Source organism: Hemitrygon akajei, chromosome 9 (assembly GCF_048418815.1).
Source record: "Hemitrygon akajei chromosome 9, sHemAka1.3, whole genome shotgun sequence".
NCBI lineage: Eukaryota > Metazoa > Chordata > Chondrichthyes > Myliobatiformes > Dasyatidae > Hemitrygon > Hemitrygon akajei.
The window spans coordinates 125,049,577-125,072,100 of record NC_133132.1 but is presented as its reverse complement, the minus strand read 5'-3'; the positions used below and the strand labels follow the sequence as shown (position 1 = coordinate 125,072,100).

The following is a 22,524-nucleotide window of genomic DNA, read 5'->3' as shown; positions in this document are numbered from 1 at the left end:
TTCACAAATGTGCTGCAAATGCATTCTTTTGTCAGCTTACTGAAATCTAGCATTCTCTGGAGAGTGTTTGCCCATGTAATGTTATGTTTAACTATATGATTTCAAATGTGTTTGTTTTTCTTCTTTCACAAAGCAGCATATTGTGTACATAAAACCAGTCGGTCTCTCCAACAATATGGTCACCAAGCTTGACTGACAGGAATAAGCATCTCCACTCTGGAGACACAGTTGTAGGTCGTCTATAAGCATTGAGTTTTTCAATTTGCCCTTTGGCAAATTCTTTATACCCCTCCCTCTATTAGTGCCATCCCCTACTGCATATATAGTTCTCCCACAGGCTATTTACCTCTCTACCTAATGGTTTCCATTATCACCTCCCTAATTTATCAGGTTACAGCAATTTACAGCATGACAGCCTTTGCTTATCACCCTCCTGCAGCTCGCTATCTCAACTTCACACTCCTGTCTCTATCTGCCTTTTTTTTTGTTCAGCCTCTGTCCATTATCTTTCAACCCTCCAGGTACACCAATTACCTCGAGCTCCTTTCTCGCCACCCCATTCTCTTCTTTACACTGGCAGTCTCCCCTCTCCGCTTTGCCCTTTCCCTCTACAGATACTGTTGATCCATTCAGTTCCTGTCGCAGGTTTTGTTTGTGGCTAGTGAAAGATAGTATTAGCAGGTAATTCTCAAGGGCTTTAGGAATCCTGCATAGCCTTTTATTTTGTGTGTGGCTAAAATTTTTTGGAAAAAATAATGATCTTATTTGGAAAAACACTGAACCATGAAGATGGTTTACTAACTAGGTATATACTGGAACAGAAGCAATTAGTTTACTTGCTGCTAAGGTTTACAAGAAAAACCAGTATCCTAGAAGATGTTTCCTCTGCAAAACATTGGAGAATTATTTCTTCTACTTCTTTATTTTGATCTGAAAATGCATTATTTCTCCAATAATTCAATATGAATATAAATTGAGCAATAAAAATGTATATGTGACTGTGACTCCCTGCCAAACTAGTATCTCTGGAGCATATGTTGGTGCGTGGCCAAGTGGTTAAGGCGTTGGTCTAGTGATCTGAAGGTTGCAAGTTCGAGCCTCAGCTAAGGCAGTGTGTTGTGTCCTTGAGCAAGGCACTTAACCGCACATTGCTCTGCGACAACACCGGTGCCAAGCTGTATCGACCCTTGCCCTTCCCTTGGACAACATCTGTGGCGTGGAGAGGGGAGACTTGCAGCATGGGCAACTACCGGTCTCCCATACAACCCTTCCCCGGAAACTTCCCAAGGCACAAATACATGGTCTCATGAGACTAACGGTTGCCTTTTTTTAATATGTGGATAAGGAATTTTTTTGCTGATTACCATTTTCTCAACTGAAAAGTCAGTGATCATAAGAACAGGAGTAGGCTATCTGGCCTGTCGAGCCTGTTCTGCCATTCAATAAAATCATGGCTTATCTGACCATGAACTCATCTCCACCTACCTGCCTTTTCCACATAGCCCTACCCCTTCTACGCAAAAATCTATCCAATCTTGTCTTAAATATATTTACTGAGGTAGTCTCCACTGCTTCATTGGGCAGAGAATTGCACAGATTCACTGATCTCTAGGAAAAGTAGTTCCTCCTCATCTCCGTCCTAACTCTACTCCCCTGGATCTTGAGGCTATGTCCCCTAGTTGTAGTCTCACCTACCAGTGGAAATGTCTTACAGCTATATAGGGCCTGGTCAGACCCCACTTGCAGTACTGTGCTCAGTTCTGGTCACCTCACTCCTGGAAGGATGTGAAAACTATAAAAAGGATGCAGTTGACTGAATTGGGGAGCATACCTTATGATAATAGGTTGAGTGAATTTGGCCTTTTTTTCGGAGCAGCCGAGGATGAGAGGTGACCTGATAAAGGTGTATAAGATGATGAGAGGCATTGATTGTGTGGATAGTCAGAGGCTTTTTTCCCAGGGCTGAAATGGCTAACACGAGAGATCACGGTTTTAAGGTGCTTGGAAGTTGGTACAGAGGAGATGTCAGGGGTAAGTTTTTTATGCAGAGAGTGATGAGTGCGTGGAATATGCTGCTAGTGACGGTGGTGGAGGCAGATATGTTAGGGTCTATTAAGAGACTCCAGCATAGGTACATGGAGCTTAGAAAAATAGAGGGCTATGGGTAACCCTAGGTAATTTCTAAGGTAAGTACATGTTCGGTACAGCATTGTGGGCCAAAGAGTTTCTATGTTTCTAACTTTCCTGCCTCTATCTTACCCATCCTTTTCATAATTTTGTATGTTTCTATAAGATCTCTCATTCTTCTGAATTCTGAATGATCTCCAAATTGAATTCCATATAAAAGAGGTACTGAGGTAGCAAAACCACACATTTTCAAAGACAACCTCAGTTAAAAGGTCCCTTTCTATTCACTTTAGCAATAGTGTGGACAAACGCCATGGATAATGGGCATGATTAAATTATTGTTGAAGTAATAATCTGTACCACCAGAAACTAATTCCTGTAGAATCATTATCAAATAAAGAGAGTTATGTTGACATATAAGCAATATATAAAGCTTTGAGAAAACTTTTACAGAAATAGTAAATTTTCACCTAGTCTACTAACAATTCTCAGTTTAATGACCACATTCAGTTATGCTGATGATGAACTTCATATATTATCTAAGAAATAACTTGGGCTAGCATTAATAGGAGATATCAGAAACAATATGCAGCTTCAAGCTAGTGAAAATCAAAAATCACAGTAGAAGTTGGAAATGTAAATAAGTGGAAATGCTGAAAACACTCAGGACATCAGGCAGCGGCTATGGACATCAGGACAATGAAGATGCATACTTCAGGATGTTCTTCATTGACTACAGTTCTGCATTGAACACTATTGTCTCCTCAAATATAATTATCAAGCTCCAAGATCTAGGCTTCAATACCTCCTTGTGTAACTGGATACTCGATTTTCTCATGTACAGACTCCAGTAAGTTTAGATTGACAACAACCACATTGATAACACTCCACAGTCACCATCAGCTCAGATGTGCTTAGTTCCCTGCTCTACCCGCTGTACACTTATGACTCTGAGGCTATGCACAGCTCCAGTGCCATATTTAAATTTGCTGATGAGATCAATGTTGCTGACTGAATCGAAGGTGGTCATAAGCTAGTTCTCATCAGGGAACCAGAGGCAGAGAGGGTCAGCAACTTTGCTGTGTGCATACATCTACCTTGAGGCCTTCTCTGCCGCATCGGTGGTACTGCGGATGGCTCTGCTCTTCCTCTCTCCCTCGATGCCCAAATTTCTGTAGGCTCTGGCTAAGGAATGGGCTGCGAATCCCCTACAACCAACTTCCACTGGGAGACACCTCGCTCTCCATCCAGCCTGCTGGCAGTTGCTGACCAGTCCTGCATACTTAGATAGCTTCCTTTCAAAGGCCTCTTCCAAGTGATCTTCCCAGTGATCTTCCCATGGGCCTGTTAGCTCCAGCATCACCACCTGCTTCGTAGACTTAGACACAAGGACAATGTCTGGTCGCAGGGTAGTGGCTACGATATGGCCGGGGAACCTCAGCTGCCTTTTCAGGTCCACCAACAGCTGCCAGTCTCTTGCAGAGGTCAGGATACCCGCCAATGTTCTTTAGGCGGGTATTGGCTGCTCCCCAGCTCTTACAAAGGCAATGGTCTGCTTGGAGGGTCGGGTCCACTTCGCCCATTCCACTCCTGCACTGATGGCTTCAGCGATGGTCTTCAGGACCTGATCATGCCTCCATCTGTACTGTCCCTCACCAGGTGCCCTTGGCAGCTGCCGAGGATGTGCTCCAGGGTTCCTCGCTTGGAACACAGTGGGTACGCTGATGACTCTGCCTTGTTCCATGTGTGCAGGTTTGATGGGCTTGGAAGCACATTGTACACTGTCTGGATGAGAAATTGGATGCGGTGTGGTTCGGCTTTCCAAAGCTCAGCCCAGGTCACTTTCCTCTACACCGCATTCTCCCATCTTGTCCAAGCTCCCTGTTGCTTCATTTCCACCGCCTTGCAGGTTCTCCTCTCCTCCACTGCTGCTCTCACCTCCTCCTGAACTAGATGGCGCCTTTCCTTCCCTCTGATGGTGTCCATTTGGGGAGTTGGAAAGGATCCTAGCCCAGCTCGGCCTCGTGTGACCACTCCCACCAGCCTCCTGTGACGTAGCCTTTCCTCTGCTTCCTGATCAGCTTCCTCTGCCCTTCACTTCCTGCCAGTCCTCACTTGGATCCCTGCTCTAGCCACCTTCGGATCACTTGAGTCCCTGTACTGTATCACTTCTCTGGCTCTTGTAACTTTGAATTCCTCTTCCAGGGGTTTGAAGGGCAGTTGCAGTTTATTGTAGAGTGCGATGCTGCTCAGGCTCCTTGGCAGCCCCAGCCATCTTCTGAGGTGCTTACTGACCCTCCTCTCTAAGGTTTTGACTGTCGAGATCGGAACTGCATAGATGAGAAGGGGCCACAGGATTCTGGGAAAAATGCCATGCTGATAGACCCAGGCTTTTAACTTCCCAGGTAGGCCAGACTTGTTCACAGATTTCAGCCAGCCATCCAACTCGGTGCAGGTCGCCTGATTGGATGCTATGTCCCTTAGAGAGCTGTCAAAAACCTTACCTAAGCTCTTGACTGGCTTTTCTGTGATGTTTGGGATGGCTGAACCGGAACTTGTTTTCCACCTTGCTTTTCCTCAGCACCATTGATCTTGATTTGGCTGGTTTGAAACGCACCCGGGCCCACTCCACCAGCTTTTCGTGCCCCTGCAGAATCCACCGGCCGCCGGTGACTGATTCTGTGGTGGCTGTGAGGTCGTCCATGAATGCCCTGATGGGTGGCTGCCGCTGAGCGGAATCCATTCTGGGCCCTCTGCACTCTGTTTCAGCAGACTTAGTGAGCATGTTCATGGCTAGGGAGAACAGTGTCACTGAGATAGTGCACCCTGTGATGATGCCAATCTCCATCTTGTGCCAGCTTGATATAATTGCTCCTGAAGAGACCCTCATCCTGAAGTTGCTGTAATAATCAGCGATAAGGTCTCTGATTCTGCTGGGGACGTGATGTTTGGTCAGTGTGAGCTGCACCAGCTTGTGCGGAATGGAGCCATATGCATTTGCCAGGTCGAACCACAGCACTGACAGGTTGCCCTTGTTCTCCCTGGCCTCCCTGATGAGCTGTGTCACCACACCGGTGTGCTCCAGACAGCCCGGCATCCCTGAAATGCCACCCTTCTGGACTGAGGTATCGATATAGGTGTTCTTTGCTAGGTAGGTGTGCAGCCTATTGGAAACGGCGCTGAAGAAGGTCTTTGCCTTGGCACACAGCAGGGAGATGATGCGGAACTGGTCTATCTGGGTGGCATTTTCCTCCTTCGGGATCCACACCCCTTCAGCCACTCTCCACTGATCTGGGATCTTCCCCCTTCTCCAGAAGACTCGCAGAATCTTCCACAGACGCAGCAGGAGCTTGGGGCAGTTCTTGTACACTCTGTACGAGGTGCTGCTTGGTCCTGGAGCCGAGCTTGCCCTTGCTTTGTGGATGACCTCTCTGACTTCCTTTAGCTGCAGCTCTGACATGTTGAACTGCACATCCGGTTCAGGGGAGCCTATCAGGATGTTGCACTCTCCCAGCTCCTGCTCTCTGTCAGGATCACTGTATACCTTCCTCAGATGTTGGTCTGTGTCTTCCTGCGAACAGACCAGTTTCCCACTGCGCTTCTGCCCCAGAAACTCCTTGCTGAACTTGAAGGAGTTGGCGATAAAGGCAGCACGTTTTCGGGCCCTTTCATGACGCCGTCTCTGATGTCACTCTGCCCGGCGGAGAACCCTGATCTTCTTTCGTAGTATGCACGTCAGCTGGGCCAAGCCGATGCGCTCCTCTTCTCCTGCCTCCTTGTACTGGGACTTCAGCGCTTTCATCTCCTGCCTAATGTTATGGATCCTCAACGCTCTTTGGTTCTTTGAGTAAGGTGTTCGAGACCCTTTCTTCTCCTCTTCTCCGAACCATTCAGCTGCGATGATGACCATGATTGTTGTCATGGCTTGCAGCTTCTTATCGACCCCTCCCTTTGCCATCACCTCCAGAATTTGGTTGACATCTTCGTCAAACTGTTTCCACAGTGACGTCATGTTAGCTGCAGGTCATTTGATCTGCCTCCTGTTAGAATTGATGTTAGAGGGATCAGTTTGCAACACTTGGAGGTTCCGGGCACTATGGGGTGATTCTGGGCCTGGCACCTCCTTCGTCTCACCAGGTTGGACGCCTACGCGTTGTGCTGCTCCTGCTCCCGCCAAACACTTCATCCTCGCTTTAAATTCATTGGTGTTTTCATTTCTAAATTTCGGTCTCGGGTCCACCTCGTAAGTGCCATTACAAAGAAGGCATGCCAGGATTTCTACTTTATTAAAAGTTTGCAAAGATTTGGATGTCATCTAAAACTTTGAAAAGCTTCTATAGATGCACAGTATACAGACTGGTTGTTTCACCGCCTGGTATGGACATACCAATGCCCTTGTACAGAAAAGCCTACAAAAAGCAGTAAACACAGCCCAGTCCATCACAGGTAAAGCCCCCCCCTCACCATTAAACACATCTCCAAGGAGCTCTGTTGCAGGAAAGCAGCATCTATCATCAAGAACCCACACCATCCAGACCATGCTCTCTTCTCGCCGCTGCCATCGGGAAGAGTGTACAGGAGCCTCAGGACCCACGCCATCAGGTTCAGGAACAGTTCTTTCTCCTCTCGACCATCAGCCACTTGAACTGGAGAGAATAACCTCACTCACCCCCAACACTGAACTGATTCCACAATCTATGGACTCGTTTTCAAGGACTGCCCAACTTGTGCTTTGGATAGTGATTACCTATTTATTTATTTATTATTTTAATTTTAAAAGTTTATTTTTGCTGTGCTCAAACTGGTTAAACTGGTACAGGCTGAGCCAAGAATGCTCATTTGTCAATGGGAAGGAACTTTCAGACTATCCTAGTAGTGTTCAGTACTGTGGCTTTCTGAAGATATACATTGATATTACCCTAATGCAGTGACTCCCCGTGGTGGCGGTTACGTCTCCTAAGGGGGTGTGAGGGGAGATAGAAGCTGTGGGGGCGGGGAGGGTGGTTAAGGTTCTTGGGTGGGGGTTGGGGCGGTGATGGTGAAGTAACCTGAGACCTGACGGACCGTGTCCAGTTGCTGCCATCGTCAACCTCCAATAGGCATTCCTGGTTTGTGTTAATTTTTAAAAAATTAGCCTCTAGTGATGGATAAATATGTACGGTGTGATTGCTATGACTCTGAAGTCAGTGAAGCCTTGAATTCTAATCCTGCTAAGAAACAGAAACTACAGAAAGTGCGTCAATACAATGTTACATACCTGGAGTATGGTTTTATTCTGTTCCCATCAGTTCCCTTGTGCCTCGTTTGTAATACTGTGCTGTCTAATGAAGCCATGAAACCATCAAGATTTCAGGAACACTTCCGTAAAAGGCACCCTGAAAAGGCTACTTATGGGATCCAGAAAATGAAAGAAGCATTTGAAAAGCATTGCCCACTCAAGTTATTTGTGAAGAAAGCTAAAAATAACCATGATAGTGGTTTCATTGCTTCTTATAACTTTTTCAAAATGATAGCAAAGTGTGGAAAATCTCATACAACTGGTGAAAGATGAATACTGTCTACTGCATCAGAAGTGCTCACCACTGTTCTCAAAATGGATGCCAGTATTTTGAAATCAATTCCTCTGAGTAATAACTCTGTAGCTCGTCATATTGACGAAATGACTGTAGTCATTGAGTATCAACTATGCACAGAGCTACAAAAAACAGAATTTGGGATACAATTAGATGAGTCATCTGTGCAAGACAACAAGGCATTGCTAATGGCATATGTATGGTTTATCAAAAATGGAAAAGTTTATGAAGAGATTCTCTTTTTTAAAAAGTTAAAAACAAATATCAACGAAGCATCTATCTACAACAAGTTAAAAATGTATATTGTGGCTAAAAGTAATCTGATTAGGAACACTATTTCTTATACAACAGATGGAGAACCATATATGACAGGTCGCCATGTGGATTTAGTGTCATTTATGAAAAAAGAAATTCCAAGTCTGTTTGCAATCGATTGTGTAAATCATCAACATCTCACACCCAAAAATCTCAGCCAGTGACTTTTTTCGTACATGACTCTTGTAATATCTGCTATCAACAAAATTAAAGCTCACCCATTAAATAGCAGATTATTTTACCAGTTATGCCAAAATAACAATGAAGTGTTTGGAATGCTTGCTTCTTCACACTGAAGTGTGTTGGCTGTCCCAACGGCTGCTGCTTAAAATGTTTCTTTAATCTTTTTGAAACGGCTTGAAATTTGGTTCAAAGTCGACAAGAGTTTGGGAAACAGGATTGAACTTCTGTGATGTGGCATACCTATCCGTTCTGTATGACAAAATGAACATTCTAAATATGAAACTGCAGGGTGAGAATTTCAATTTAAACCAGGTAAAATGTGCAGTGTCCACTTTTAACGAAAGATTGGAAATATATAACCAAAGCATTGGGAGAATGTTCTCACAGTTTCCTTGAGTGGAAATTAAGGCACTCTCTTTCACAGACAGTGATTTGCAAGAGTACTGCTAATCACTCAAGTATTTAAATGATCTGAAAATTCCAGACTGGTGAATTAACACATTTCTTTGCAAGGTGGAAGAACAAGAAGAGAGCTTGCAAGCAGAAATTATCAAAATTCAGAATGATGAAGAAGCAAAAGTGCTTTTCAAAAATGTCGGCTTTTGTGGTATGTGGCTACACTGTCATACTGGTCTTTGGACAAGAGCCAGACTGCTCTTCATTGCATTTCCATCCTCCTACCGTGTTGGAAGAGGCTTTAGTGCAGTAAACCACATGCTAGCAAAATACAGAAACCACTTGGACGTGAGGACGTAAGACTTTTGCTGTCACAACTTGAACCAGATATTTCAACTCTTGCTAAAAACCATCAAGCTCAAGGATCACATTGATATCAAAGCTGCTCTACAATGCACAGGTATTGTGTAAGCTAGGTTTAAAGGCAAATAAAGATTTAAAGCAGAATCAGTTTTCTCATGTTAGCATATGGTAGACCTGTTTTTACACTATGGGGGCGCCGAAAAGTATATTGTGCCTAAGAGGGGTATGAAATTGCTTTAGTGGGGCATTGGGCTAGGCATAGCTCAAATATCATCTATAAATTTGCTGACGATACAACCATTGTTGGTAGAATCTCAGGTGGTGATGAAAGAGCGTACAGGAGTGAGATGCCAACAAGTGGAGTGGTGCAACAGCAACAACCTGGCACTCAACATCAGTAAGACGAAAGAGCTGTTTGTGGACTTCAGGAAGGATAAGACGAAGGAGAACATACCAATCCTTGTAAAAGGATCAGAAGTGGAGAGAGTGAGCCGTTTCAAGTTCCTGGGTGTCAAGATCTGTGAGGATCGAACCTGGTCCCAACATTTCATTGTAGTTATAAAGAAGGCAAGACAGCGGCTATACTTTATTAGGAGTTTGAAGAGATTTGGCATGTCAACAAATACACTCAAAAACTTCTATAGATGTACCATGAAGAGCAGTCTGACAGGCTGCATCACTGCCTTGGGCGGAGCAGATTTCTCAGTTGTTAGATGAGTGGCAGTGCTCTGATGACATAAAGCGACAGAGATTGGTTGAGAGTTTGAGTGGGCAAGCCGCTGACGTGGTGAGAGCTGTGAAGACACGCCAACACTCAGCTAACATTACCAATTATCTGGGAGATTGCCTTTGGTACAACAGGGAGCCCACTGGAACTTACAGTGGGGTTTCAGAACATGCACCAGGAGAAGGGGGAGAAGCTTTCTGCTTACATTTTTCGGCTAGAGAGGCAGCTAAATTGCTTGAGGCGCAGAAGGGTCATTCAGGTGGCTGAGGTAGATCAGTTAAGAATGGACCAGATAGCCAGGGGCACCCAGTTGCAGGACCTGATTGCTTAGGGTCTCCAACAGTCTCGTAAGACGCGCCCCCCTCCCTCTTTAGTTGAGCTGATCATAGAGGTACAGGAGGAGGAGAATGCGTCGGAGGCATGGGAGGACTCTGTCAGCAGGGTACAGTCCTCAGTACTAGCCCCTTGTGGTGAAGTGACCACAGATAGCCTGCCCCGGGGAGCAGCAGAGGAGATTGTGGCAGAGTTGAGAACTGAGATATCTCGGCTGTTATCCGTGGGTATGACCCTCCCCCATATGATGGAGCTGATGTTGGGGGTGGCACGGGTCCTCTAAGGGGACGAACAAGGCGGAGGCTGCTAGCAGCCGGTGTCATGCGAAAAGGAGAGTGAGCCCCCAGGTAACCACTGAGTCATTCAACTTTGGGGACTCCCCAGTTCCTGCGGATTGGAAGAGGAGGTTGGTAGAGAAGATCTTAGAGCTGGAAGGTGTCTTTTCCACTGACGAGTTTGATGTGGGTTGTTCCAAGAGCATTTGTCACACCATCTAGTTGACCAAGGACAGCCCGTTTAGAGAGAGATCACGGAGACTGGCCCCTGCAGAGGTGGAAGACATTCGGCTGCATTTGTGTAAGTTGAAGGAAGCTGGGATCATCACAGAGTCCTGAAGCCCCTATGTGTCCCCAGTAGTAGTGGTCCGAAAGAAGAATGGGAAGATACGGATGTGCATGGATTATAGGACTCTGAACAGGCGCACCATCCCTGACCAGTATAAGGTCCTGAGAATCAAAGATGCACTGGCCTACCTGAGTAGTGCGAAGTGGTTCAGTGGGCTGGACTTGAGGAGTGGATATTACCAGATCTCCTTGAGTGAGGAGGACAAAGAGAAGACAGCATTTATATGTCCCCTGGGATCCTTTCAGTTCGAAAGGATGCCCCAGAGCATATCGGGAGCCCCTGCAACCTTCCAGTGGGTCATGGAGAAGATGGTGGGGGATATGAACTTGTCTGAGGTATTGGTGTATCTGGATGACATCATAGTGTTTGGATCCACCTTGGAGGAACATGAAGCAAGGTGACTGAACGTGCTCGGTCGCCTGACAGCTGAAGGGTTAAAACTTTCCCTGGACAAGTGCCAGTTCTGTAAAATGTCTGTTAGCTATGTTGGGCACAGAGGATGGAGTAGCTACAGATCCAGCTAAGATAGAGGTGGTGACCACTTGGCTAAGACCCCAGATGGTGAGCGCTCTGCCCTCGTTCCTCGGGTTCTGTGGTTACTATCGGAGGTTTGTGAAGGGCTATGCAAAAGTAAGTCACCCATTGAGTTAAGCAAAAGTGAGTCACCCATTGAATCAGCTTCTGTGTGGTTACCCTTCCTTGGGGAAGAAAGGCAATGGAGATAAAGGACAGGAGACTGGAGAGTATCTTAGCCCATTGGAGCCCTTTGGACCGGGACAGGGATAGGTAGGATGAAAAATGTGAAAGAGGCCTTTCAATCGTTGAAGAAGCTGCTGACAAAGGGCGCCAGTGTTGGCTTTTGTGGACCCCCAATTGCCAATTGTACTGCACATGGATGCCAGCTGAGAGGGCTTGGGGGGTTGTCCTGGATCAGGGCACTGGGTTGAGGCCGGAGTCTGTCGCCCTCCGAGAAAAACTATCCCACCCACAAGTTGGAATTTCTGGCGTTGAAATGGATGGTGGTGAATAAGTTGAGTGACTACCACTATGAGGCCAAGTTTAAGGTGAAGATGAACAGCAATCCCCTAACCTATATCCTGACCCTGGCAAAACTGGATGCCAGAGGCCATCAGTAGTTGACGGCATTGTCTGCCTGTGATTTCAGCCTGAAGTACTGGCCGGGGAGCTGGAACATTGACGCTGATGCTTTGAGTTGATGGGTGCACAAGGGACTGGACAGGGACGAGGATTTGTAGAGTGTTCCTGCCCTGGGGGTGAAAGCCCTGTGTCAGTATGCCATCATCGTGAGGACAGATGGAAAGGAGGGGCAGGATTGAGCAGTGAATCATTTGGGAGTTTCTGATAACACCATCCCCCAAGTTTATTGTAATCTGACTGCTCAGAAGACAAATTAACTGTCAGAATTGAGTTCTGGAAAAGTGGCAACTGCTTAGCGAGATGATCCGGGCATCAGTAGCATTTGGTCAGCGGTCAAAAAGGAAGACGTGGCTCAGGCAGAGAAGATGAAACACGCGTTGGTGCGTCTATTACTGAGAAAATGGCTTCAGTTGGAGTTGCGGAACCAGATCTTATACCAGATCACACACCCCCAAACTGACCTCGGCGTTGCCAGCTGGTTCTGCTGGAGAAGTATCGGAGGATTGCGTTGAAGTTATTTCATGATGATTCTGGACATTTAGAGATGGAAAAGACCTATGGATTGCTCAGAGACCGGTTTTACTGGCCCCGAATGAAGTTGGAGGTCGAAGAATACTGCAAGTCATGCATTCGATACATACAGCGGAAGACACTGTAAACAAGATTTCTTAAGTTTAGCCAAGCCAGGGGCTGTCTTCCCCTAGATTAAGCCACTAGCCAAACCAAGGGTTGCAGTTGCTTGTCTCTGTTGAGTGCAGTTTTCTATTGTGTTACTCTGTATTTACTGTGAATGCCTGCAAGGGAATGAATCTGAGGGTTGTATATGGTGACATATATGTAGTTTGATAATAAATTTACTTTGAACTTTGTACTCCTTCACCTCCCCCCTTCCATCTTTTTCTGGCTTCTTTCCCCTTTCTTTGCATTCCTGATGAAGGGTCTTGGCCCAAGGATACTGACCCTTTATTCCTTTCCCTAGTTCCTCCAGCATTTTGTGTGTTTTGTGTGTATACAAAAAAAAGGTGTTTGACGAATCTGAGCTATCATTTAGATTGGGTCTGGACCTGAAATCTTAGCTGTCTATCTCCCTCTACAGATGCTGCTCACGTGCTGACACTTTCCAGTAATTTCAGGTTTATATTAGCTGAGAACAAAACCTCAAACAACATGGTGTAGATCATATCACAAACATTTTCATCTTCCTGTAGAATTTCAGGAAGTTGAACAGACATTAACTACTTGTAGCTGTGAAACTAATAAAGTGCTAGCTAACTCAATTTTCAGTTCCCTTGATTTAAAAGCCTGAAGATTAGCGTATGGAGCTACACCCTACATTGTAAAAAAAAATAAGCATCTCCAAAACTATGATATTTCAAAGGCTAACTTGACAAATTACTGGATTTGGAAGTTCTCTTTCAATTAGTTTATTTAGAAATTAGTTATAAAATTTATATAATGTGAAAGAAATTAATTGAAAGGACATTCATAGAAATTGTGATATTTCAGAAAATGTTAATATTTTCTTTACAAACATTGAAAATGAATTATGGTACTTTCAAAAATGGCTTCTGTCAATGGCTTGTGTGGTAACTGCTCTCAGTAGCTTGACTTGTGAACAGTGTTCTCTGTATTTTAAACCTGACCCTGTTTATTTTCACTAGGTTGTAGATGCTACCAAGTGTTTTGAGAAGCTGCCTCATTCAGCTTTATCTCTACAATTTGCTGGCTATTATTACGCTTTGCAGATTTATGTCCGCATAAGTCCATGCTTTAAGGACAAGTGTCATCCATTATACAAGGTTAGTGTTTAGTTTTCTATGTAATTGAAAGCAGTTGTAATAGAAGTGCTAATGTATAATTGAAATATTGTTAGTTATGTTTCAACTGGCACATTACTTGAGAATAATAGTAATTAACTGTGAGGCAATGAAGAGGAAAAGGGGTATATAAGGATGTCCAAAACGTGTATTTCTGATTAGAACTTAACAAATTTCATGTTTGCTGCATTAAATTGACATTAATTTAATCTGCTTTAAATATTAGTGTTATGAGTGGAATTATTTCTCATTTCATGTATGGAATTAACCTGGTGTAATTAAATTTAAAACTCAATAAGCTGCTCTATTTGTATCTGAATTGTCAAATAAGGCCTGATTTTAAATAAACAAAATCTGATTTTAAACAGGTACTATCAGTACCTGTCAGTTTATACATCTCCATATCAATCAATTGTACCTGGGTTTCCACAAGGTATTCCTACTTGCTCACCCGATTTCCCTTATTTGGTTCTATACTCTGCTTTCCTATCTCATTCTATCATCTGCAGCCCCTCTATTACCTTCATCCATCATCTCCCAACCTCTGTCCCTGATTTTACCATACCGCCCTCCATCTGCCAATCATCCCTCCTCACCTAGATTCGCCTATTTCTTAGCTGCTCTTCCACTCTCCTCTACTTCTCTCCCTCTGCTTTTTTGACCCAGATAGAGGCTGACCCATAACATCAATTGTCCATTTCCCTCTACAAAACTTGCTGAGTTCCTCCAGTAATTTTTTTTGTTTCCACTATATTAACTTGTTATTAAACACTAACTGCTGCCTAAGCTAGTAAAGAAATCATTATTCAAATGATAAAAGAAAGTTGTCTTAAACAATCAATTAATGTACAAGAAAATAAGGAAAATTGCCTAGATTTTAATGGGGGTAAATGTAGGTTTAAGGAGACTTTTTATTTCAAATTGTTCCTAGGAATTTACTGGTAAACTCCAAAAGTGATATATTCAGATGATTCAGTATTCCTGTGGTGAAACCTTCTAACCTCAGGTGTACCAAGATTAATTATATCTTTGGGAAATTAAAAATTCTCAATAATATAATTAATTTAACCTAGATATATCTGTGTTAAGCAGATATTTTAGTGTATTTCAATGAAAATAATCCTGTTGGGTGCAAGTATTTTGTATCTATATTAAGCATGTAATTCACATGAGACAAAATAAATAAAAACATGGAAAATAAGGGCACAAGTGGGCTATTTGGCTCTGCCTTTTGTAATGATCATAGTTTATCATTCCAAATAACTTTTTTCCTATCAAATCCCTTAATCTGTTAAGTTCTAGGAACTCATTTTTCAATATAGTCATTATAATCATTAAAATGATTTCTTCAACTATTTCGTATGGTAGAGAATTCTCTAGGTTCACCACATTGAAGAAATTTCTTATCATCTGAATATTATGTTGCTTACTCCTTAACTTATGTTCATAGTTCAAGTGCAGACTAGGTGGCAGGTTTGCAGAGCTGGCATTCTGTCAGTAATGGCTGTTCTCAGCTCCCAGTTGTGTACCATTTCATTTCCCTTTCCCATTTTTCTACCTTTTTTGTTCCCTCTTTCATACCCTTCCTCCAGCCTCTCATCACCCAATCAAATCCTCCATTGTCATATTTCCATTACATCCCCTCCTCGATATATTACATGTAATTTCTTTGTCTAAACCATTCATCTATATTGTGGTTAGCTGGGATCCTGGCTAATTATTAGAATGCCCAATAACTTACTACATGTCATTTCTACTCTACACAGCAGCTCTCTACCGGTACTCCCTTACCTCCAGTGCCAGACCTTAAGTTTTACTTGCTAATGCAACCGTATCAAAAGCCTTCTGCAATTCTTAATTACATTCTTAATTTATTCTGCTAATTACAGACTCGAAACATTCCTATAGATTTTTAGAGCACTGTTTTCTTTCTGTAAGTCCATATTGAAGTTTTACAATTTGCTCACTAATTTCCAAGTGTGCTGCTATTGCAGCTTTTATAATGAATTTGAGTCTTACCACCACTTCTGATGTCAGGCTACGGTTTTCTGTTCTGTCTGTCAGTTCTGCTTTTTAGATAGCTTTGTTATATTAGCTACCCGCCAATTCATTGAAATCGTGAAGTCTGAAAACTGACCACCAATCATCTATTATTTTTAGGGCCACTTACTTAAACAGTGAAAGTCATTTTCCTAAAGTATTCTGTTCATTGTAGTATCTACTATTCTTACCTAATTTATTAGGTTGTCATTCACACGTGAGTTTGAAGAGACTTCCGCTGCTGGAATCTGGAGCCACAATCTGCTGGAGTAACTTTGTACAAATACAGAGTTTTGACCTGAGATTTCTAAAGTACCTTTCCTCCCACAGATGCTGCTGAATCCCCTGATTTTTTCCAGCAGATTGTTTGTCATGACCAATAAAAGATTGCATGAGCAGGTGATTCTCAGGTGCTTTGGGAAACTAGCACAGTGAATTGGAATTTGTTAATTATTGTCACATTCATTAAGATGGGTTGTCTTGCATACTGTTCATTCAGATCAAATCATTGCACTATGTATTGAGCTAGTACAAGGTAAAGCAAAAATAGAATACAGTTATAAAGAAAGTACAGTGCCGGTAGACCATAAAGTGCAAGATCGATTAAGATTGAGTTCACCTTGGCATACTAGGAAACCATTCAATAGTCTTATAACAGTGAGGTAGTAGAAGTTGGCTTTAAGCCTACTGGTACATGCTTTCAGAAGGGAGAAAGGTAAAATGTTCAGGATCTATACTTCTCACTGCCTCAGTAAGGCAGCCAGCATAATCCGAGTCCCTGATGTGCTGAGCTGTGTCTATAACTCTCTGCAGTTTTTTTGTGGTCATGAGCACAGTTGTTGCCATACCAAGGCATGATTCATCTAGGTAGGGTAGTTTCTATGGTCTTTGATAAAAACTTGTAAGGGTTGTTAGCAACATGCCTAATTTCCTTAGCCTCCTGAGGAAATACGCATATTAAGCTCTAGGCTCGATGTTGTTGGACCAGAATAAGGCTATTGGTGTTCACTCCTAGGAGCTTGAAACTCTCAGCCTTCACCAGGATTTTCAGCAGCGGCCGATTAATGATCTGAAGCTTGCGAAGATGTAGCTCACTCAGGTTCACTGACTGAGTACATGAGGCATCGATTTGCAGCAGTTTGGTGCTTTGAGCAGCAGCCAATCAGCGATTGGGATTGATTGGCAAGAACAAATTAAAATAAGGCAGGGGGCAGTGGAGCGGCCATTGTTAGAGTGAACAATGTTAGAGTGAGATTTTTGAGGCTTTAGGTCTTTGAGGCTTCAGTGAGGAGACGCTTAAGTGAGAGGAGGCAAAAATGCAGTTTGTAGATTTTATTCCCCCCCCCCCCCCCCGCCCGGTTATTGTTTTCCTTCTTAATATTTCCACAGTTAATATAGTAGGGACACCAGGCAGGATAGTTAAATGCTCCTCTTGTGGGATGTGGGAAGGTAGGGAGACCTCCAGTATCCCTGACAGCAACACTTGTGAGAAGTGTATCCAGTTGTGGCTTCTAATACTCCATATTAAGAAACTGGAGCTGGAACTGGCTGAACTCTGGATAATTCAGGATGCTAAGGGGGTGATAGGTAGGACATATAGCGAGATGGTTAAACACCAGATGGAAGACACAGGTGACTGGGTGACAGTCTGGAAGGAGAAAGAGGTTGAATAGCCAGTGCAGAGTGGCTATCTCCCTCAAAGTGGTAGACCACTTTTGATACTGTTGGGGGTTGGGGGGGGGGGGGGATAACCTAGCATAGGAAAGTCACAGTGATCAGGTCTCTGACACTGAGTCTTGTTCTGTGGCTCAGAAGAGAAGGGGAAGAAGAAGCAAGCTGTGATAATAGGAGATTTATTAGGGGAACAGAAGGGAAGTTCTGTGGATGAAAACGAGATTCCCAGATGGTATGTTGCCTCCCAGGTGCCAGGGTCTGGGATATCTCAGATCGTGCCCTCAGTATTCTTGAGTGGGAGGGTGAGCAACCAGAGTTCATGGTCCATGTGGATATCAATGACATGGGTAGGAAGAGTGATCAGGTTCCACCAAGTGAGTCTGGGGAGTTAGGTGCTAAGTTAAAGGACAGGACTTCCAGAGTTGTGATCTCAGGATTGCAGCCCATGCCAGGTGCTAGTGAGGCCAGAAATAGGAAGATCATACAGTTTAACATGTGGCTAAGGAGTTGGTGTAGGAGGGACAGCGTCAGATTTTTGGATTATTAGGCTCTCTTCCAGGCTCTCTTCTGTACTGAAGAGACAGTTTGTACCTGAACTAGAGGGGAACTAAATAATCTTGCAGATTCTAGCAGGAAGGTATGCTAGAGCTGCACGGTGGGGGCGGGTGGAGGTGGGGCTATACTAAAGTTACAGGGGGATTGGGAACCAGACAGTCCAAATAATTAGTGGAGAAGTTGTGCAGATATATGTTAAGACCTCAGACAAAGTCGGGGATCAAAAGGTTGAGCATTGTGTGACTAATGTCCTGAGGTGTGTATATTTCAATGTAAGGAGTATTGCAGGAAAGGCAGATGAGGTGAGGGCATGGATAAACACATGAAATTATGATATTGTAGCCATTAGTGAGACTTGGTTGCAGAAGGGGCAGGACTGGCAACTAAATATTCTGGGATTCCATTGTTTTAGATTCAGATTCAGATTATTGTCATTTAGAAACCAAAAATGCAATGCAGTTAAAAAATGAGACAAGGTTCCTCCAGAATTATATCACAAAAGCACATGACAAAACAGACTACACCAGAAAATCCACATAACGTTTGGCAATCCCCAATCCAGCATCCGGAGAGGCTGCTGTGTATTAATATTGCGCTACCATCTTAGCACGTTCCCCGGAAAGGAGCTCCAATCCCCCCCAGACAAGACAAGACCAAAAACTAAAGCTACAAGACCTGCACAAAACCACATAGTTACAACAGTGCAAACAATAGCATATTTGATAAAAAAAACAGACCATGGGCACAGTAAAAATAGTCCAAAGACTATAAGTTCAAAAGAAACCACCACACAGTTTCCACAAGTCCTCAGGGTCCCGATAGACTCGTCATCCCACGCAGGCGGCAGAAGGGAATACCCCTGCTATGGACTTCCACGGCGCCGCCCGACTCAGCCTCGCAGACGCAACACACACTGAAAGCGCTCCGACCGCAGTGGACTCCGAGTCTGTCGAACCTCCGAGCCTCTGACCATCTCCTCCGGCACAGCTTCTCTGAGCACCATCCTCTGCTGAGCGAATTAAGACGCCCCTGTCAACGGCCATCGACAACGCGACCCCGAGGACTGGGGGCCTGTTCTTCCCAGCAGAGACCCAGACCTCACAGCAGCAGCAGCAATAAAGAAGGTCTTCCTGGAGATTTCCAGATGTTCCTCCGTGCCCCCACGTCCGTTTTTCATCTGATTATGATTGTGCACGGCACCCCGCTTCACAAATAGCAGATAATCAGCTCCAGAGTGGCCGCTGCAAGCTGCATCGCACCGCCATCTTGGATTCAGATAGATGTGACAGAATGGAAGGGACTAAAAGAGGAGGGGTGGCATTACTAGTCAGGGAAAATGTCGCGGCAGTGCTCAGCCAGGACAGACTTGAGAACTCATCTTTTGAGGTTTTATGGGTGGAACTGAGGAATGAGAAAGTTATGACTACAATAATGGACTATATTCTAGACTGCCCAACAGTCTGTGGGATTGAGAGGAACAAATTTGTAGAGAGATTGCAGACCTTTGTAAGAAATATTAGGCTGTTATAGTAGGTGATATTAACATTCTACATATTGACTGGTCTCCCATACTGTAAAAGGACTTAGATGCAAATGTCTTCAGGAAAGTTTCCTTAATAAATACATAGAAGTCCCAACAAGAGAGTCTGCGATGTTTGCTATCAGGGAATGAGACAGGGTGGGTGACAAAAGAGAGTGGGAGAAGATTTTGCAGCTAGTGATCATAATGCTCTTAGTTTTAAAGTAAATATGGAAAAATAAACACAAAGTACACTGCAGATGCTGTGGTCAGATCAACACGTACAAACAAGCTGGATGAACTCAGCAAGTCGGGCAGCATCCGTTGAAAGGATCTATACACGGCCTCCTCTACTGCCATGATGAGGCCAAACTTCGGTTGGAGGAACAACATCTCATATACCGTCTGGGTAGTCTCCAGCCCCTTGGTATGAACATCGAATTCTCCAACTTCCGGTAATCCCCTCCCTTTCCCTTCCCCCATCCCACCTTCACTCTGTCTCCTCTTCTAACTGCCTATCACCTCCCATGACTCTGCTTTCTTCTACTACCCGTAGTGCTTTCCCCTTAGATTCCTTCTTCACCTCTCCTGCCTATCCCCTCCCTGCTTCCCCTCCCCCACCCATTGATCTTTCCTCTGATTGGTTTTCCACCCTCCCCCCACCTTCTTTATAGGGCCCCTGCCCCTCCTTTAGTCCTGATGAAGGGTCTCGACCCGTAACGTTGACTGCTCCTTTCAACGGATGCTGCCCGACCTGCTGAGTTCATCCAGCTTGTTTGTACGTGTAAGTATGGAAAAAGGTGGGTCTGGTCCACGGCTTGAAATTCTAATTTGGAAAGAGGCCAATTTTGATGGTATCAGAAATGAGCTGGCAAATGTGGACTGGGACAGGATGTTTTCTGGCAAAGGTGTATTTGGTAAGTGGGAAACCTTCAAAAGTGAAATTTTGAGAGTACAATGCTTGTACGTGCCTGTCTGAATTAAAAGGTCAAGATAACAGATTTAGGAAACTTTGGCTTTCAAGAGATATTGAGGCTCTGGTTAAGAAGAACTAGGAGGTGCATAGCAGGTACAGGCAGTTAGGAACAAATGAGATTCTTGTGGAGAAAACAAATGCAAGAGAACACTTATGAAAGAAATTAGGAGGGTTGAAAGAAGGCATGAGGTTACCCTAGCAGACAAGGTGAATGGGAATCCTAAGGGATTCTACAGATATGTTAAAGGCGGAAGGATTGCGAGGGACAAAGAGGATCAGAATGATAATCTGTGTTTGGAGCTAAAAGAGATGGGGGAGATCTTAAATGGATCTTTTGCATCAGCATTTACTCAGGAGACAGACACAGAGTCCAGAGAAGTGAGGCAAAGCAGCAACGAGTTCATAGACCCTATACAAATTGCAGAGAAGATGTTTGCTATCTTGATGCAAACCAGCGTGGATAAATCCCCAGCATCCCTAGCAGAGATATTTAAGTTATCCTTAACAACAAGTGAGATTTCACAAGGCACTAAAAATAAACTGGGAAATTCTAGGCTGGTGAGCCCTGACATCAATAGTGGGAAAGTTATTGGAAGGTATTCTCAGGGACCAGATATATGAGTATCTGGATAGACATGGACTAATTAGGGATAGTCAGCATGGTTTTCTGCATGGTAGGTCATGTCTAACCAATCTCACAGAGTTTTCGCGGAAGTTACCAGGATAAGTTGATGAAGGCATGGAAGTGGATGTTGTCTATGTGGACTTGCAAGGCCTTTGTAAAGATCCTGCATGGGAGACTAGTCAAGAAGGTTCAGTCACTTTCATTCAAAATGAAGTAGTAATTGGATGGGACATTGGTTTTGTGGGAGAAGCCAGAGAGTGATCATAGATGGTTGCTTCTCTGACTGGAAGCCTGTGACTGTGGAGTGCCACAGGGATCAGTGCTGGGTCCGTTGCTTGTTATCTATTATCAATGATCTGGATGATAATGTGGTTAACTGAATCAGCAAATTTGCAGATGACACCAAGATTGGGGGTGTAATAGTGAGGAAGTCTATTAGAGCTGGCAGTGGAATCTGGACCAGCTGAAACGTTGCAGATAGAATTTAATGCAGACAAATGTGAGGTATTGCACTTCAGTAGAACCATCCAAGGGTAGGTCTTACACAATGAATGGTAGGGCACTGAGGAGTCCAGTGGAACGGGGTCTAGGAGTACAGGTTTATAATTCATTGAAAATGGCAGAACAGGTAGATAGGGTCATAATGAAGGCTTTTGGCACATTGACCTTCCTATGGGATATTATAATGAAGTTGTACAAGATGTTGGTGAGGCCTAATATGGATTATTGTGGGCGGTTTTGATCACTACCTACAGATTTGATGTAAATAGGTTTGAAAGAGCACAGAGAAAATTTAAAAGGATGTTTGTCGGGACTGGAGGACCTGAGTTATAAGGAAAGATTCAATAGGTTAGGACTTTATGAATAGAGCACAGAAGATTGAGGGGAGATTTGATAGAGGTATACAAAATTATGAGGGCGTAGATAGGGTAAATGCAAGCAAGCTTTTTCTACTGAAGGACTAGAAGAGGTCATGGGTGAAAAGTGAAATGTTTAAAGTGGAACATGAGAGGAAACTTCTTCACTCAAAGGGTCATGAGATTGTGAATCAAGCTGCCAGTGCAAGTGGTGCATATGAGCTTGAGTTCAACGTTTAACATAGAAAACCTACAGCACAATACAGGCCCTTTGGCCCACAAAGTTGTACTGAACATGTCCCTACCTTAGAAATTACTATGCTTACCCATAGCCCTCTATTTTTCTAAGCTCCATGTACCTGTGCAAAAGTGTCTTAAAAGTCCCTATCGTATCTGCCTCCACCGTCGTTGCCAGCAGCCCATTCCACGCACTCACCACTGTCTGTATAAAAAAACTTACACCTGACATCTCCTCTGAACCTACTCCCCAGCACCTTAAACCTGTGTCCTTTTGGCAGCCATTTCAGCCCTGGGAAAAAGCCTCTGTCTATCCACATGATCAATGCCTCTCATCATGTTATACACTTCTAAGAGAAGTTTGGATAGGTACATGGATGTTAAGGGTATTAAGGGCTATGGTCCAGGTGCAGCTTGATGGGAGT

At 44.0% G+C, this 22,524-nt stretch overlaps 1 protein-coding gene across 1 annotated transcript in view; it reads left to right on the top strand.

The window, feature by feature from the left end:
* nbas (NBAS subunit of NRZ tethering complex) overlaps window positions 1-22,524 on the top strand; it is a 305,288-nt gene that overhangs the window by 172,985 nt on the left and 109,779 nt on the right. Inside the window, exon 40 of the mRNA XM_073056940.1 lies at window positions 13,461-13,598. Within this exon, the coding sequence (XP_072913041.1) occupies window positions 13,461-13,598 (138 nt within the window). The remainder of the gene's footprint in view (window positions 1-13,460; window positions 13,599-22,524) is intronic.